General features: G+C 47.4%; 2 protein-coding genes across 12 annotated transcripts in view; both read right to left on the minus strand.

Moving 5' to 3' along the window:
- LOC146982592 (C-reactive protein-like) overlaps positions 1 to 15,530 on the minus strand; it is a 468,648-nt gene that overhangs the window by 243,243 nt on the left and 209,875 nt on the right. The gene's annotated exons all lie outside the window — the stretch shown is intronic.
- LOC146982597 (RNA binding protein fox-1 homolog 3-like) overlaps positions 1 to 15,530 on the minus strand; it is a 248,542-nt gene that overhangs the window by 31,203 nt on the left and 201,809 nt on the right. For 6 of the 11 annotated variants that reach the window (XM_085783645.1, XM_085783637.1, XM_085783638.1 and 3 more), the window contains 2 exons: positions 10,170 to 10,472; positions 1,690 to 1,833 (listed from right to left, as the gene is read on the minus strand). In XM_085783645.1, coding sequence (XP_085639771.1) covers positions 1,690 to 1,833; positions 10,170 to 10,472 — 447 coding nt within the window. The remainder of the gene's footprint in view (positions 1 to 1,689; positions 1,834 to 10,169; positions 10,473 to 15,530) is intronic. The other 5 variants (XM_085783646.1, XM_085783643.1, XM_085783641.1 and 2 more) reach the window with 1 other exon arrangement.

The raw sequence follows: 15,530 nt of genomic DNA on the forward strand, positions 1-15,530 counted from the left end.
GCGTGCGGGGTGAGTCTCGGGCCCTCCCCTCTTGTTTTTTAGGGGCTGCGTCCTAATGCAGCCCTTCTACTGCTGTCTGAACCTCAGTGGGAGCTCCTGGCGGGGCTTAGCCTCCTCTAGGGGGCCGTGCTCGTTGCAGCACCTCCACTCTCTGTCTTCTTCTTCCCGCCCGGCCGGCGTCGTGTCTGTGGATTTCACTCATGCGTAACAGTAATGGCGTATTGAGCCGGTGGCGCTCCAGAAGCCATTAGAGCTAGAGGGATGAAGCTTTCCACACACTGATCACACAAAGGCCCATTGTGGAGGCCATGTCAGAGGGTGGAGCAGACCAGCTATCTCCTTGCCAAGCGACTACCCAGGACAATCAATCCCACAATCCTCTACTATGCCAACCACCAAGGAGTGAAGAGGAGGGGGGGCTTGTAACAGGGAAGGAATGGGCAACATGTGGGTGAGGAGGTTGATTGAGGGGGACTTGGGTGGGCTGCGATCAATTTTGTATCGTATATCTGCATGCGCCGGGCCAGGCACACAAAGCCTCCGAGCTAATTACTGAGGCGATTTGGATTCCACACGACCTGCACCAGAGCTGGGAACAATAAAGCCAACAATCAGAGAGAGAAAGAGAGAGTGAGAGAGGGAGCAGCCATGTTGTCTACGATTTATAAAGCCACAGCCAGGGCTGTAATTAATATCATCAGCTGGATGTTGTCTTCTTCATAACGATGAGAATTAACGCCTCTGGGTTCTAATGGTCCAATTAGCGCATAACATTTAAAGTACATTTTTGGCCATCGTCTCCATTCAGATCCATTATCGTTATTGAATTTGGGGATGTTTGGTTCAATTCTTATCGAGGCTTTTGTGAGACACGAGGGTTGAGCTGCTGAAACATTCATCGCCTCATTAATTGGGCAAGACACAGAGAGAGGAGGAGAGAATTCCTGTTGAGAACCTTTTGGTTTGCCCGTATGTGATATGACTGGTTTTGTCCTGTGTGTGTGTTGTTGTGTGACCTCGAAATAGGAAATCAAGAAAAACGATCAACTTATTTAAAGCGTAAAAGCTGCTAAAAAACTTGACTTTTCTTTCTATTTTTATCCACCATTCCTGTTGTTGACTTTTTACAAAAATCTTCTTGGAGCTCTGGTAGAAGTACTAATGTTGATATTTGGGGGTCACAGCCACATGTTTAAAAGTGGAAGTCTCGACGGGGCAAGGGGGGAACAGTGAAGTCGTGACTGTGCTGGGTTGCACATCTCCACCAACCTGAGCCCGGCCGGCCGGCGTCTGGCCTGCAGCACTCAGCCTTTTCTCGCACATCAGCACCTGATTGTGACTGACTGGGCTGTTTTTCTCCACTTTCCCTGACTTGTAAAAAAAAAACTTTTCTTTCTCCTGACAATGTAGTTAGTTACCAGGTGACAACTTAAGCACTGGTCGGTCGCACTCATTAAATATGTGGGGGGGGCCTGTGCTGTGTGACTTGGCCCCCTGCTGCTCGGGTTTATAAGCCTGAAAAAAAAAAAAAGGTCATAAAGTCTAATAATAATTTAGCGGAGGAGGAGGCCGTCGTCTCAGGTGTTTTGCAACCCTGTCTGACATCTTTGTGCATTAACTTGGCAGCTGCGGTGTCATCTTAACTGAGGACCGAGGGGTTTTTTTCCTCAAAGGTATAATAATACTCACCCCAAACATTTGCCTTAGGTCAGGGTCCCGGAAGCGGAAGGGAATGTTGGAGACATGTAACCTCTTGGGCTGCTGCTTCTCTGAAGAGTCTGAGTGCTGGAGCTGGAGCTGCTGAGAGCCCTCTGTTTGCGTCACATCATCTGTCTGCCAGAGGGAAACAAACAGAGAAAAGACACAAGCTGCTCATTAGCTGCTACAGTATACTGTACCTCCCGGTCCTGAAGTATGGGGGAGGAGGGGGAGGGATGTGGAAGGGAGAGGGGGGGGGGTGAAATAGGAGGGTGGCAGGGTGCAGGGTGGGGTTGGGAGGCCTGGCTGACTAACTTACTCAGCGTCTGCCATTTTTCAATCTGGTGAGAAAGCCAAAGCGATAAACAGCCGATGACTTATAGTGTCAAACCTGAGGTTGTGCATTACAAATCCACTTATTAATCTCTTGCACTTAGCTCTTGAGCAACAGGGAAGATTGAAGGCGCTGACAAAAAGGCGTGGATATAGATCCCACGGAGCCCTGACATGTCTAGACTAAAGACACATTATTGGTGACGTTTGCACACAGGCATCAGAGAGCGAGGCCCAAAGCCCTCAGCGTTGTTGTTTCCGTCATTATGAGAATGCTATGCTGACATTTCTATATAAATGACGTGTCTGATGTCCATGACAAATTCACTTGTTTCTCTGCGTGACACCCGTGATGGATTTCACCGAGGGTGCTGCTGGCTTGTCTGTTTAGATGGACCTTGTTTTTGAAGCAGTTTCTTTTTCTCTGATGTATTTTCTGTGGGAAAAACCTCATTGGTCAACGGCAGAGTTTATCCTCCGCCTCGTGCTCTGTAGCGGGACAAGTCTATCTGCACCGGTTTGTGACTGCGGCTCAAGATGCATCTGCTGTCCACAGTTTTCTGAGACGTCATTTCTGTGGTTTTTAACGCTGCTTCTGTTTTACGCCACTAAAACTGTTGGGTTAAAGGAACAGTTCATCATCCTGGAAGGTCTGGTCACAACATTTGCAACAAGCAATTAGCCTAGCTTAGCATTAAGACTGTCGCCTTCAAAAGCCAATACTTGTAATGCTCACTAATTAAAACGCACCTCATCAGTTTTCAAAGTGGGGGCTGAGTTCCTCTAAGCAAATTGGGAGGACAATCAGGAAATATGCAATTTAAAAAATAGAATATAACTATTTTTGCTTTAAATGCATAATTATACCTTGTTATTATTACATTTCTTTAATGACACCTTGTAGTTTTAGGTTTAGCGATGGGCAGGAGCTATTTTTTGCGAGGAGGAGAAGAGGAGGCTGCAGTGATTTATGTGATTTGTTGTTGCAGTGTAGTTGCCAGGTTTGGGACTTAATATAATACTAACAACTTAGTGTATTAACAGGTAAAATTGGAGCTAAAGCAGGAGACACGGCCTGTTTGAATTTCATAGCCGATGGTGGGTGTATCTACATTTAGGGGAGAGTTGGTCCTTGTTATATGGGGTCATTGCTAAGGAGACAGGAGGTGAACTGAGAAGAAGTGGTGTTAAAGTCGACTTGTTCCTTCCCTGCTAATCTACAACTGTATCACATGACTTCCATCTTTGTTTCTGAGAGGACAGTAAGCCGACCAGGAGAGGTCACTCATCGAGAAAACCGTTCCACGACAGCAAACGAATGATGAAAATGAACAGAAATGAATTGTGATTTGTTGCCGCCGTCTGAGGGAAGGGACTAAATAAAGAAACACGACGAGGAGGGGAGGATGAGAAACAGGAGAGTGGAATATATATTGAGCACAAAAGCTGTTTGAACGTGATATGTAAACTGCAAGGTCTCCTGGGAAGTGCTCTCCGAGCATGGCAAACACACTATACACCGGCTGGGCAGTCACACGCATACACACACACACACACACTCACACAGACACAATCTTGTACCGAGATACAGACGTGAAAAGGGAGTAGGTTGTTGCCGGAGTACAAATGGTTCAAATGACACACACGCACACGCACAAAGACACACACACACGCACTCACACACACACTGATAACCCTCACCCTGCTCTGAGGCTGTCAGACGGCTGCAGGCCTCTCTTAGTGATACATTTCCCACCATTTAGGAAATGGGGTAGGGATTTATTCATTATAATTCATCATCACAGTATTATCATTATCATCATGATCGTAATGATGATCGCCTTTATTATTCTCATTATCATAATCACAATCTCCACTGTAATGGCTGTCATTTATTTGGTTTTTATGGCCCATTCCGAGACGGTGACATACATTGTTAACAGTGACAGTTGTTTGATTCAAGGTCCCACTTTGTCTCCCCTGCAGCCATCCAGGTAGGGCAGGTTGGTGGCAGCTTCTTAAGTCCCGCCCCGGGTTTGACGGTATATCCAGACCAGAGGTTAACAAGTGGCGAAGGACAACGGGAAGCCGGGGAATGCAGCGGGCAGCCGGCCGCTCGGCCAGCCGGATGGTAAGGAGTGGATTTGTGACAGAGAGAGACGGGCGGAGGGGTCTTAACTCTGCCGTGTCCTCGTGCGCTGGAGGTTAATAGCCTGAGTAGCCATGTTGGGCCCTGGGGGTGACACATTGCAGACAGATGCTGGGACCGTGGAGGGTGACAAGGTACCAGAGCCCCGCGGGTCAATCTGTTTCATCGGTCACACATGACACTATCGACCTTTAGCGTATGTTGCCAGACTACTGAGCACCGCTGTCCTCCAGCTCTGTCTGTCTGGCTTTTTATCACGGCAGGCGCAGTTGCGTGTTTGCAAACATCCAGATTAACTTTCACTCTGCGCCGAGACAGGCCGGCAGCGGCGTGCTGACATCGGGGGCAAACACACATACGGAGAACACAAATGCTGAATCGCTGACTTCCCCGAGCACCCCAGACTGCATCCTACTAACTCAATAACTTGGAGTGTCACTGAGATCCGGGGACACCTGCCTCCACTGCGCCGCTCCCGAGGCTCCAACCTGCCTGCCTGGTTGTGAAATGGTGGTGTTGCAGTGGAAAATAATTACCTCTGTATTACCATAGGAGGCCACCTTCAGTGGCACTTTACTGTCCCGACAGCTGCTGTCACAGGGAGGAGGAGGAGGTGGGATGCAAAACACACCGTCACCGCCAAAGCCAGCAAACCAGAGAGTGAGAGAGCTGTCAACTCCGGCAACTCTCCGGCTTCCTGCTCAGTCATTTCTCTAAAAGACTCCCTTGCTGTTATTTGCAAATCGCCTGCAAAGTGCTCTGCTCAGCACTTTCCCCCTCCTCGCAGAGTGGCATTACAAGAGCATAATTGAAACTATCTGATTGGAATGCTGCCAAGCAGGTAGATTACATCCGATTAAATGGGGGGTGTGGGGGTGGGTGGGTGGGTGGGAGGGGGATACTGAGTCTTCGCTCACAAGAATTATAATGCCTGAGCTTTAATTCATTATTTTCCCTCTCCCGCTCCTTCACTGTTTGTTTTCTTTTTCTAAAGAAGCTGCAAATATATCCCCTCCATCACCTGAGACAGCGGAGGGTGTGTGTGTGTGTGTGTGTGTGTGAAGGGAGTGAGTGTGGAGTTGTAGAGACGCTGCCCCTGCCCACCCCCCACATCCACACACCCACACACCCACACACCCACACCCTCCCCTGGATTAATTTAAAGTAGCAAACGGTAGAAGAAGCGTAGGAGTTAGTTGAGGCGGGCGCTCAGGGGACAGAAGAGTCCTGCTCAACTTGCACCACAGACAAAAGTGGGATGATGATTGGCAGCCGGGGCATTTCTGAGGTTTGGATGAACGAGCTGTGAGACTGAGGAAAACACCAGATGATGAGTAACTGTGTCAGAAAAAATATCTGAGGTCTGAATATCACAGATTTTAGTCAGAGGCAGCGCTGATCGTACGTTTTTTTTCAGATTCAGGCTCATTTTTTTGGGCTGAATTTTTACAAAACTTTGATTCTGTGTCTGTCTGCTCCCAGCTGTGACTGATGGGCTGCTATCGGAGTGATTACAGCACTATCTTTAAATGATCAGTCTGTTGATATTTTATTATAGATATAGAGACACATACACACTATATAAATCTGTATATATGTATTTATACTCAACAGAATTAATCAAAAGCCAACAACGAACCGATGACTGTATCCTGCTAACAAGGCCTGGTGCTGGAGCTGTTATTCCTCTGTGCCACTCTGTGACATGCTACTTCATTACCATGAACACACACACACAGTAGTTTGTTTTGACTCAGTCCCACATACACCATCCTGCTGCCCCAAATATTCACTCGAGCACCAAATGTGGATTAATCCGCAGCTAAAAACAGTCCCCAGCAAATGCACTGTTCCCCCCGCGTGTTTAGTAAAAACTACAGTTGCAGCCCTTTTTTTTTTTAAAGGAAACTACTAAAACCCTTTTTTTTTTTTTCCTTTTTCAAATTGAAACCGCATCTTTATTCGAGGTGTAACAATCCTCCAAATCCACGGTACGGATCTGTTCATAACTTTATTTTTCTTTAATGAAAGTGTTGAGACGGACGACAACACTGTTCTTTTTGCTGAGGATAAAAAACTACAGTATCACCAACCTCCTCCTTGAAATGATCCAGGAGAGTTCGTACACTGTAGGAATCTATAATGTAACAGGAGTTTACAGTGTCGGGGGGAGGAGGGGTGAGGAAGTGGGGGGTGGGGAGGGTCAGCGGCTCCTCCCACTTGCAGATAACGGCGTCAGCCCCCTTTTTAATGGCGGCCTGCCTGCTGCCATCAGCACCGCCTCTGAAAGCTACACCACCACCAGTCAAGTCTCAATCCCTTCAACACAGTGTGTGCGCCGTGTACGCTGTGAATGTTTGCATGTGTTCGCCCATGTTTTCACCGAGCCCTTGTGTGTTCGTCAGTGAGTGAGTGAGTGTGTGTATGTATGTGTGTGTGTGTGTGTGTCTCTATGTTATCACAGTCCCCCAGAATACCCTTTGGAAAGTCTTCATGCCGCTGACACGGGCTGTGAAAAATCTGGAATTGAGTGCTGCCCTAACGCCACTGCCTTAATTTGTTATCTGAAAAGAGAATGATTACTCATGAAATTCAACCAAACCTCAGACTATTTGAACTGAGCCAGATAACGAGCTCAGTTTTTTTTTTTTTTTTTTTTCTCTTCTCCAGCAGAGCTTCCTGGCAGCCCTCTGCTACCCTCATCTCTAAGGATTTGGAGAAAAGTTGGGGGCTGCCTCTCTTCCTCAAGTCGCCCGCTTTCAAGTCAGCTTGTTTGAACATGGCACAGAGCGAGGTCCCAGAGGTCTGGCTCTGGACAACGCCACCTTCCCCAGTATAGACAGGGGTGGGGGGGGGGGGGGACTGGTAGACACAGACAGAAACAGAGAGGAGAAGTGAAGAGAGTCCCCGTGCCTCATTAAAACACACACTCTCTCCGTTCTCTGCAGGGAATTCGCACAGAATCCATACGTTTCACTGAATTTTCACTCTCTCTTGACTCTTTTTAAGTCTTTAAGTCGAGAAGATGTGCAGAGTAAAGCATCATCGTGGGGTAGAGGAGCTGAGCGCAGCAGAGTTGAGCCAAGGGAGGAGGGTGAAGATGAGGCGGAGGGGGTGTGTGTGAATCTCAGCGAGTAGCTGATCTGCTCCCTCAATCTGTGTTTCTGCAGGGTGCCCTAATCAAAGGCACCCGGGCCCGTCTGTGGCACCCAGAGCAAACAGGCTGGGTCTGTCATTAAAGCTGGGGAACACAGCGGTGGGCGACACTACACCAGCGGCCCCCGAGGATTAGACTTCTCTGTTTACACCCCACTAATCTCATCTCTCTGTCCTCCCTGAGAAAAGATGGGTGGAAGTGTGGGGGAGAGTGTGGATGCAGAGAATGAAGATGGAGGAAAGCGGAGGGACAGAGCGGCGAGAGGAGGAGGAGGAGGAGGAGGAAGAGCACGAAGGAAAGGCGAGGCGAGCTCTCATCTCTCCACGGCCACCGTCTCTGGGCTTTCTTCACAGCGGGTGAACAGATGAAATGAAATCAAATGCGAAATGGAGAGAGAAAGAGAGAGAAGGAGAGAGTGGGGGAGAGACGGCGAGAGATAGAGAGTGAAGCAGTGGTGTACAGTGTCGTCGTCGGAGAAGGGAGGAGGGAGGAGGGAGGAGGCTGAACCTCCTGCCAAGTCTCTCCTCACTTTAAACTCGCTTGCGTGTCAGCCATTACTGTAAGTGCGCCGCATAACCACGGAGCAGTTGGAGAGCGTCACACAAATCTTCAAATCAAACATTGCTACATTACAGGGCCGACGATAATACGCCACACCGCTCTATTGCCGGGCTTGTGCCGTATAAGCACTTTTTTTTTTCCCTCCCCCTGCCGCCAAATGTTCGTAGCCGTGCGGTAATTGTGCGGCTGGGAAAATGGGGAGTTATTAACGGTGTTCTTTATGAGTGACCCAGATCTCTCTCAGGAGGGCTGTGGCCTCGCCGTGACCTCTCCCAGCAGGTGTTTTCACGCTAAGGGAGAGACGAAGAAGGTCTGAAGGTCTTATATTATTTCATCTCTGCCAGCATTATCCGTCTTTCTAGACATGTCTCTAAAGTTTGGAGCAAAGTCGTCCTCCCCTTTTATCTATATCTGCCTCTTGTGGAAGGTAAATCCCAGGTCAAGGAATCTCATATCAGTACACAGGGATGAAATGTATAATGTATAATTTAAAATTTCACTCACTTCCAAGCTAAACGAGCAGCATTGCCAGGGGTTTGTTTTCCCCCTCTGTACTTTAAACATATGCGTCCTTATGATGAGGTGAAAGGGAGTGAAAAAAAAAGAAAAAAAAGGCCCTGGTACGGTAATGCAGAGGGTAAAATCTTACATTTTAGATGAAAGTCTCAAATATTCGGATGCAACTCACAGTTACAGGTTTTGGTGCATCTCTTTTAAACATGACAAAAAAAAAAGGAGAGGAAACAAATCAGTGGGGGGAGGGTGTGTCATCTGTCAGAGGTCCTGAATCATTCATGTCGACAGCACGTCAAATCTTCTTCAGGCAAATAAATAAAACAGCTCAGGTTCACATGTTATTTCAGGCTCTTTTCATTTCATCAGCACATCTTCAATCAAATTCACCTCCGTCGTCAAGGACTGAGCGCCGCCGTGACACCAAAGTCTAACGTGCAACTATTATAACTCTGGCTCTGTTTGGCTCTCGACCCTCACTTTTTTATTTATTTTTTTATATAAAGAAAGGTCATATTTGTGTTTGCGATGCAGAAAACATCCAAATTGCCAAGTGGAGTAAGAAAAGGACAAATGACTTGGCCGGTGACGAGTGTGTGTGTCTGGGGTCGGGCCTTTGAAGTGCTTCATCATAACACTGCTGGTGTAAGTGCAAAATCTGCACATGCAACTGTGAGGGTAAACATAACGCAGCTACCAGCTTTCAGTTATGAAAGACAATTAAAATTTTCAGATGTATATTACACTGAAGCAGAGGGACTACACTTGCATGCTCAGTCAAATTATCTCCTGCAGTAATGTGCTGTTATATATCATGTATAAATTTGCGTTATGGCAGAAAGTAGAAAATAGGCAGACTGCTGAGTGATGTTAGAAACTTTCCTCACTGACATTAAGGGAATCAGGGAGAGGGGGAAACAAAAAGCAAATGATGATAAGAAGATTTAGCTTTTCTCACAAACTGAAAACATTTCAACATTTGACTCTTTTTGTAAATGTTTAAAAATGTCAACAATCACAATTTAGCACATTCGCATTCATGTTAAAAACAAAGGGATAGTTCAACGTTTTGGCAAAGTGGCCCATTGCCATTATTGGCAATGCTAGAGTAGGTTCGTTACCTTTAATTGTTGGTGCAAGCTATTTTTAGAACGGCGGATCAGAGCTGCGAGCTGCTCAGAGCTACGCTACGGAGGCTCATGGGATTTCTTGGTTTCCCTCATCAAACTCATCAAATACACAATCCAACAACTCCAAAACGCTCTGGTGGACAAGTTGTGACCTGCACATTCACCACGCTATGAGATAATAACAGAACGTTACGAGACAGAGTTGTTTTAGAGGCAAATTCATGCAAAACCGCTGATGCGTGTTGCCTTCAGGGACAGTTTTTCAGCAAGCAGTCTCTGTATTTACCTCGAAAACAACTCTATCTCGTAACGTTCTGTTAATATCTCATAGCGTGGTGCATGTGCAGGTCACAACTTGTCCACCAGAGCGTTTGATGAGGGAAACCAAGAAATCCCATTAGCCTCCGTAGTTTAGCTCTGAGCAGCTCACCACTCTGCTCGGTCGTTCTAAAATAGCTTGCACCAACAAATAAAGGTAACAAACCTACTGCTAAAACAATAGGGATTATGGCAATGGGCCAGTTTGCCAAAATGTTGAACTATCCCTTTAAGTTTTTTGCAGACATCAATGTTACATCAATAAATGACAAAAGAAAAGGTAAAAAAAGGTAATATTAATATAGTTTACTTGCTGACAGTCTGTTGAGAACAGTGTTTGCAGATGATGGAGGACACTGACCGGTGCGGTCGTGGTGGCGGTGATTGCGGGCGTGCTGTTGTCAGTGACAGCCGGCTCGCTGTGCGTCTGTGTGGGCGTGTAGAGGGTCATGGCGTGCTCGGGAACCCGGCTCTGCCCGGTGTAGTCCTGTGTCGGGAGCGGGTGCGGCGCCGCAAACTCTGCGGGGATACCATTCTGTGGGGGAGGAGGGTACTGGGCTGGGGTGTACGGCTGGGCCATCGCTTCTGGGGGGTTAGTGGCCTCTTGGTTACCCTGAGAGAGAGAAACACACAAGAGGAGGAGAAGAAGCGTTAGAAGTGGAAGTTCAGCTTGAACTTGCAGTACATTGTTGGGAGTTGGACAACCAGCGTTTAAAGAAGTTTCCCCCACCGTGCAGTTTTTTTTTTTTTTTTTTTTTTTTTTTGACGGCGTCTGGGGAGCGTCGTCCTGCAGACCAACAGAAGTCAGAGGGGGAAGCAGCTATCACATCACGCCTCAGCTCAGATTAGGGAGTTCCTTGATCATCGCTAATGAACACAGTTTATGTTGTAGAGCATGGCTCGCTGTTGGAGGGGCAAGAGTCAGGGGGAATCTCAATTGCACTTGTGGCAAAGCACAAGAGGAAAGATCAATTAATTGATAAAATTTTGATTAGGGCTTTTGATTTCAATGACAGGTCTGTTAAAGTAGCAGCTGCTCCCTCTCCAAGCTCCACTTAATACTTCACACTTTAACACCAGCCTCTGTCCTCGTCGCCCCCACTCACTAACCCCTCTCCTTTGTTTCTAAAACAGGTGCAAATATGAAACCAGAGTTTATAAAAGAATATCATTTTATGTAAATCAGGAAAGACTGAGAGTTTGATTTTCTCTCTGCATCCAAAACAAGTTTGGCACCAACTCCTGTCTGATTTATACAACTCAGATTTTTCTGTTTGCTTCCAGAACACGCAGCGCTCCTGTGTTATCCACACCACATATGTTTTTTAGCCTCTGCTCCCGACTTAAGTGATAGATCGCCCGTTTTTTCGGTGAAGCAGTTTCACACACACACACACACACTCCCTTTGTCTCGTGTGGATGCTTGAGATGATGAGCTGCAGAAATAATGGACTTTTCTGGCTGGTGCACATTGTTAAACTGGGTAATGGCTGGACTACAGAAGTGCATGTCTTATTGTTGCGAAGCACTAGGCTCTGCAAATCCAGACTAATGAGCAGAACAGTAAGATCAGTGGTGCTGTAGCGGATATCCATCCCGACATTAAAAACACAGAGGGAAAAGGTGAGACAATAACACCAAAATCCAATAACACCCCCTGCAAATACCCTCAATCAAATTTAAAGATACAGATCATGCGAGCCCAACGCATAACTCTTTCGATAAGAGAGGACGGAGGAAAAAAGGCACACAATAGCAGCCAGAAGTAAGGGTTTATGATTGGAGAAAAACAATAACAGTAAACAGATAGAGAAGTTTCTGTCTCTTCCTTTACAAGCTGGCTGGGGATGGTGAGATAGGAGATAAATGTGTTTTATTCGTTTTTTTTTTTTTCCTCTCTTTTCCGTGGTGTTTGGCCTCCTTCTGCAGATTTCCACAGAAAGCTCTATCTGGGCAGGAGGAGGCTGTGGTTTTAATGAGAGAGCTGAGCAACACTATGCTGTAAATGTAGTGGAAATAATTCTACTCTGACGTGTTGGCAAACAAACCTCAGCATAAACTGTGCTCTGCCAATTAAGGAAATGCTCCATTATCTAAATGAAAAAAGAGCGAAGCCTTGAGAGCGGAGCAGGAGGAGGAGGAGGAGGAAGAAGAGGAGGAGGAGGAGGATTGACCAGCCTCCTGCAGCCGCTGCCGGGCCTGCAGGCTGCTCCGGTGGACCCTCACTCCTGCCTGACCTAATCCCCCCTTCTCTTTTTCATTATGCTACATTTCTAGCTCCTCTGTCTCTCCCTCAATCCCTCCTCCCCCCCTCGTTTCATGCTCATCTTCCCCTCCCCCCCTCTCCCTCTCTTTTTATGCAGAAACTTTTTTAATCTCTACCCCTGTGCTCTACTTTTCCTCTCCCTCCAGTCATGGCATTATATAACACACTTGCATTGCGGGGCATTCTAATTCAAGGAAGCTCTTGATGTTGGCAATTTTCAACTTCTAAGCACCCATTTTAAAGGAGAATGGGGCTGGTTACCTAAAAAAAGATGCACCTCCTGGTATGACAGCTGAAAGTGCTACCGTTCGGATCGCGTGTCCTCCTTTGAACCGGCCCGACCGGCAAACGACCATCACAACAGCGATGGTACAGTAGCTCCAACTGTCTGGTGGAGACGGAAAAAGCTCAGCAGCCTCAGAAACAAGAAGGTGCTGCGTTCGACTGTACATCAAACACTGGTCATGTCACGGAGGAGATCAAAGCTTCAGTTTTTTTTTTTTTTTCAGTTAGTCACAGTCGAGACTGACGCCCATGGTCCTCATCAGTGTTTTTAAGGATTTGCTGAGGAGCCTGATTATATAACACCAAGGTTACGATTGGTGAAGCATCATCATCATATAAGCATCCGATCCTTATTCCAGTTTTGAGGAGCCTCATTATGATCGCTGGGCTACTGACTGGTTGGATCCGGGATGCTGCGGCACCTTAGGCCGTCAAACAGCTCAGACTCCTCATTAGTTTTGCAGCGAGGCGCCCGCATTAGCACAGGAGGAGTCCGGAGGAACAGCGCAGGGGATGCAATGCAGTCCCCCTAAAAAAGAAAATAAGGTTGAACATGTCTCGACTGCAGCTGTAACGCACTGTTTTGTCCAATTACATTACGCTGTGATGATGATGATGCCTCACGGTTGTCGAGTCGGACAGTAAAATAAAATAAAACAAGTTGCTGGTGCGGAAGTGGAAGCCTGCAGATTAAATGGCGCTGCTTGTCGTCTTTAGATGTTGTGGTAAACGCAGCAGCGTCTTGGTCGCTTAGAGACCAAAACGTGGCTCATCCTCAACTGTCGAGGTCACTGAGTTGAGTCACACATGCAGCAACGAGAGCCGTCTCAAAATGTGGAAGAAGTCGGACTACTACGATCAAACCAAGATGAGACTTGAGATCAGCTCTGTTGTGCGTGTGCGACGCTTGTGTGTGAGAGTGTGGACTGTGGCATTGATCATCAGGTGGAGATTGCTCTGTGTGGATTCTCGTCTGGTCATGAAATAAAAATCAGATTTCCTTCACGACATCTTTCGAGCGCTTTGTTCTGCTTCCTCTTTCTGCCGAGGAAGTTGCGAGGGAGCTTTTTTCTGGTTTTAGTTTTCTTGTTTGCTACATCCTCCTCCTCCGTTATTTATCTGGCAGTTCCTCAGTTTAGGGAAATCCGTGCTTTACTTTACTTTCCTCACCAACAGCACCGTTCACTCTTCTGTTTCATCTTCATGCCTCGGCTCTGCATTAGTCATGACATGTTCCACTAAACTTGTTAAACCGTCATCTGCCTTGGAGTGTCCCTGCGTGCTCGGGTCAGAATCTGACTCGTTACACTGGCAGGACACACGGAGCCGAGTGACACACAAACAGGATAACAGCCCAGAGCGCGGCGTCGGAGGAAAAGAAAACTACTAAAGAGTTGTAGCACCATGCTGCTGTGTTTCAAAGGGCAGCAAGGCAAATGCAAGGAGGCGGAGAGTACAGGCCTCATTAGTGAAACACAAAGTAACACTGGCTCTCGTATGATCTTCGCCTTCCTCTGATGTATGTGACAAACGAGTTATTCAACTGGAAATGAACTGGGAGAAGAAAAAAGGGCCCATGCAAATCAGGGGAGTTGTGCTCGTCCCAGTGCGACCACGCCGGGGCCCCGACCCGCCGCCGCCATCGTCGTCGTCGTCAAGTTAATCCGCCGGCGCCTAATGAAAAGCGCTCCCTGACAAACCAGGCAGGTACACAGCACATCTCATTCCAACTGAAAGAGATTGCTGTTCATTACGGCCGCCGACGAGTTGCTGTGTTATATTGGGATCCTGGTTGAGCGTTTCTCTACCTGCAGGCCTGTTTATGGGGGAAGAACAGGTCCCTTTGCGGCACTTTAATGCCCCCCTTACATGGCCCGCTGCCATGAGCCGCCTAAACCTCATCTCCACGGACATGACGACGAAGAATAAAGGCAAGCAGAGAGAGCAGCTTTTATCGATCTCTCATCCTTTTCCATTCCTCTTTCCTTCTTTCCCTCTACCTCTCCTTTCACCCCTTCTACTCCTATTACTGAAGAGCACAATAAAAAACACTATCTCTAATCTTAAGCACTCTCCTTGCGTAAAATTGGATTGGAAACCCTTACTTAAGGAGATCACTTTTGGAGCGCAGTTTTTTGTTTTTACAGTCAGCATCAGGAGCCAAAGAGGTCGGGAAAGGCCTCGTGACGACGTCTCACTGCTGAGGCTGGCAGTCTGAGAGAAACTCCCGCCATACAGTGCTCAGAGAAGAGACAGCAGACTAACCCCGCTGTAGATGGTCAAGGCTATATTCCATCTCAGCAGGTACAACGACTTGGCCGCTCGCCAGCCATCCGTGATCCTCTTTAGCGGCGTTTCTGGGAGGGATGGCACTGAGAGGCCAAGAGGAGATGGAGGCTGCGCAAATACAGGAGCTGTTAGGAGGAACTCATATCGGCAGAGTGCTGCACTGACTCATACGTGCGATGGAGGGTCAAAGAGCAACGCGAAAGCAAAATACGGCATGCGACTAATTGCGCTGCATCAAATCCGGAGGGAAATCACTCAAATGGGAGCGCGCTGATCAATCTCGGCGATAGGAGCCGTGATGGAGTGGGCAGCTTTATGGCTTCAGCTCCATCACACGGAGGCTCGGATCATTTTTCAGCAAAGGCCTCGCTGCTGTACATGCCTCCTACTGTAAGAAACACTCGTCCTAATTCTATACACTAAGCAATTCAACCAGATTTATGAACGGGGAGCTCTGCAGCGTTTCTGCGCAATCCAAACACCATGAATAGTTTAATGTTGACTTCACATAAAGCATTGCTGTCTCATTCCTCCATGCGAAATGCACACAAGCAACTTGCTTTGTCAGATTACGGATGACATAACATTTTTTAAGTGAATCTTAAAGCTTTTTTTTTTCTCAGCGGCTGAAAATTGTTCTCGTCTCATCCGGAGCATCGTTTCGGCGAGCGTTCCCCCTCCTTCACAACAATGCTCATTTGGTTTTAATGACCGCCTGTCAGTGACAGTGGCAAAACTTGTGACAAATCCCGCTGGGCCGTCAACAGCGCAAACCCGAGAGGAGTTTATAGTGAAAAGTGTAATGCAGCTCAGCGGAGGCCAACGCACGGC

This window comes from Trachurus japonicus, chromosome 8, assembly GCF_045865225.1.
Source record: "Trachurus japonicus isolate A0001 chromosome 8, Traja_1.0".
Lineage (NCBI taxonomy): Eukaryota > Metazoa > Chordata > Actinopteri > Carangiformes > Carangidae > Trachurus > Trachurus japonicus.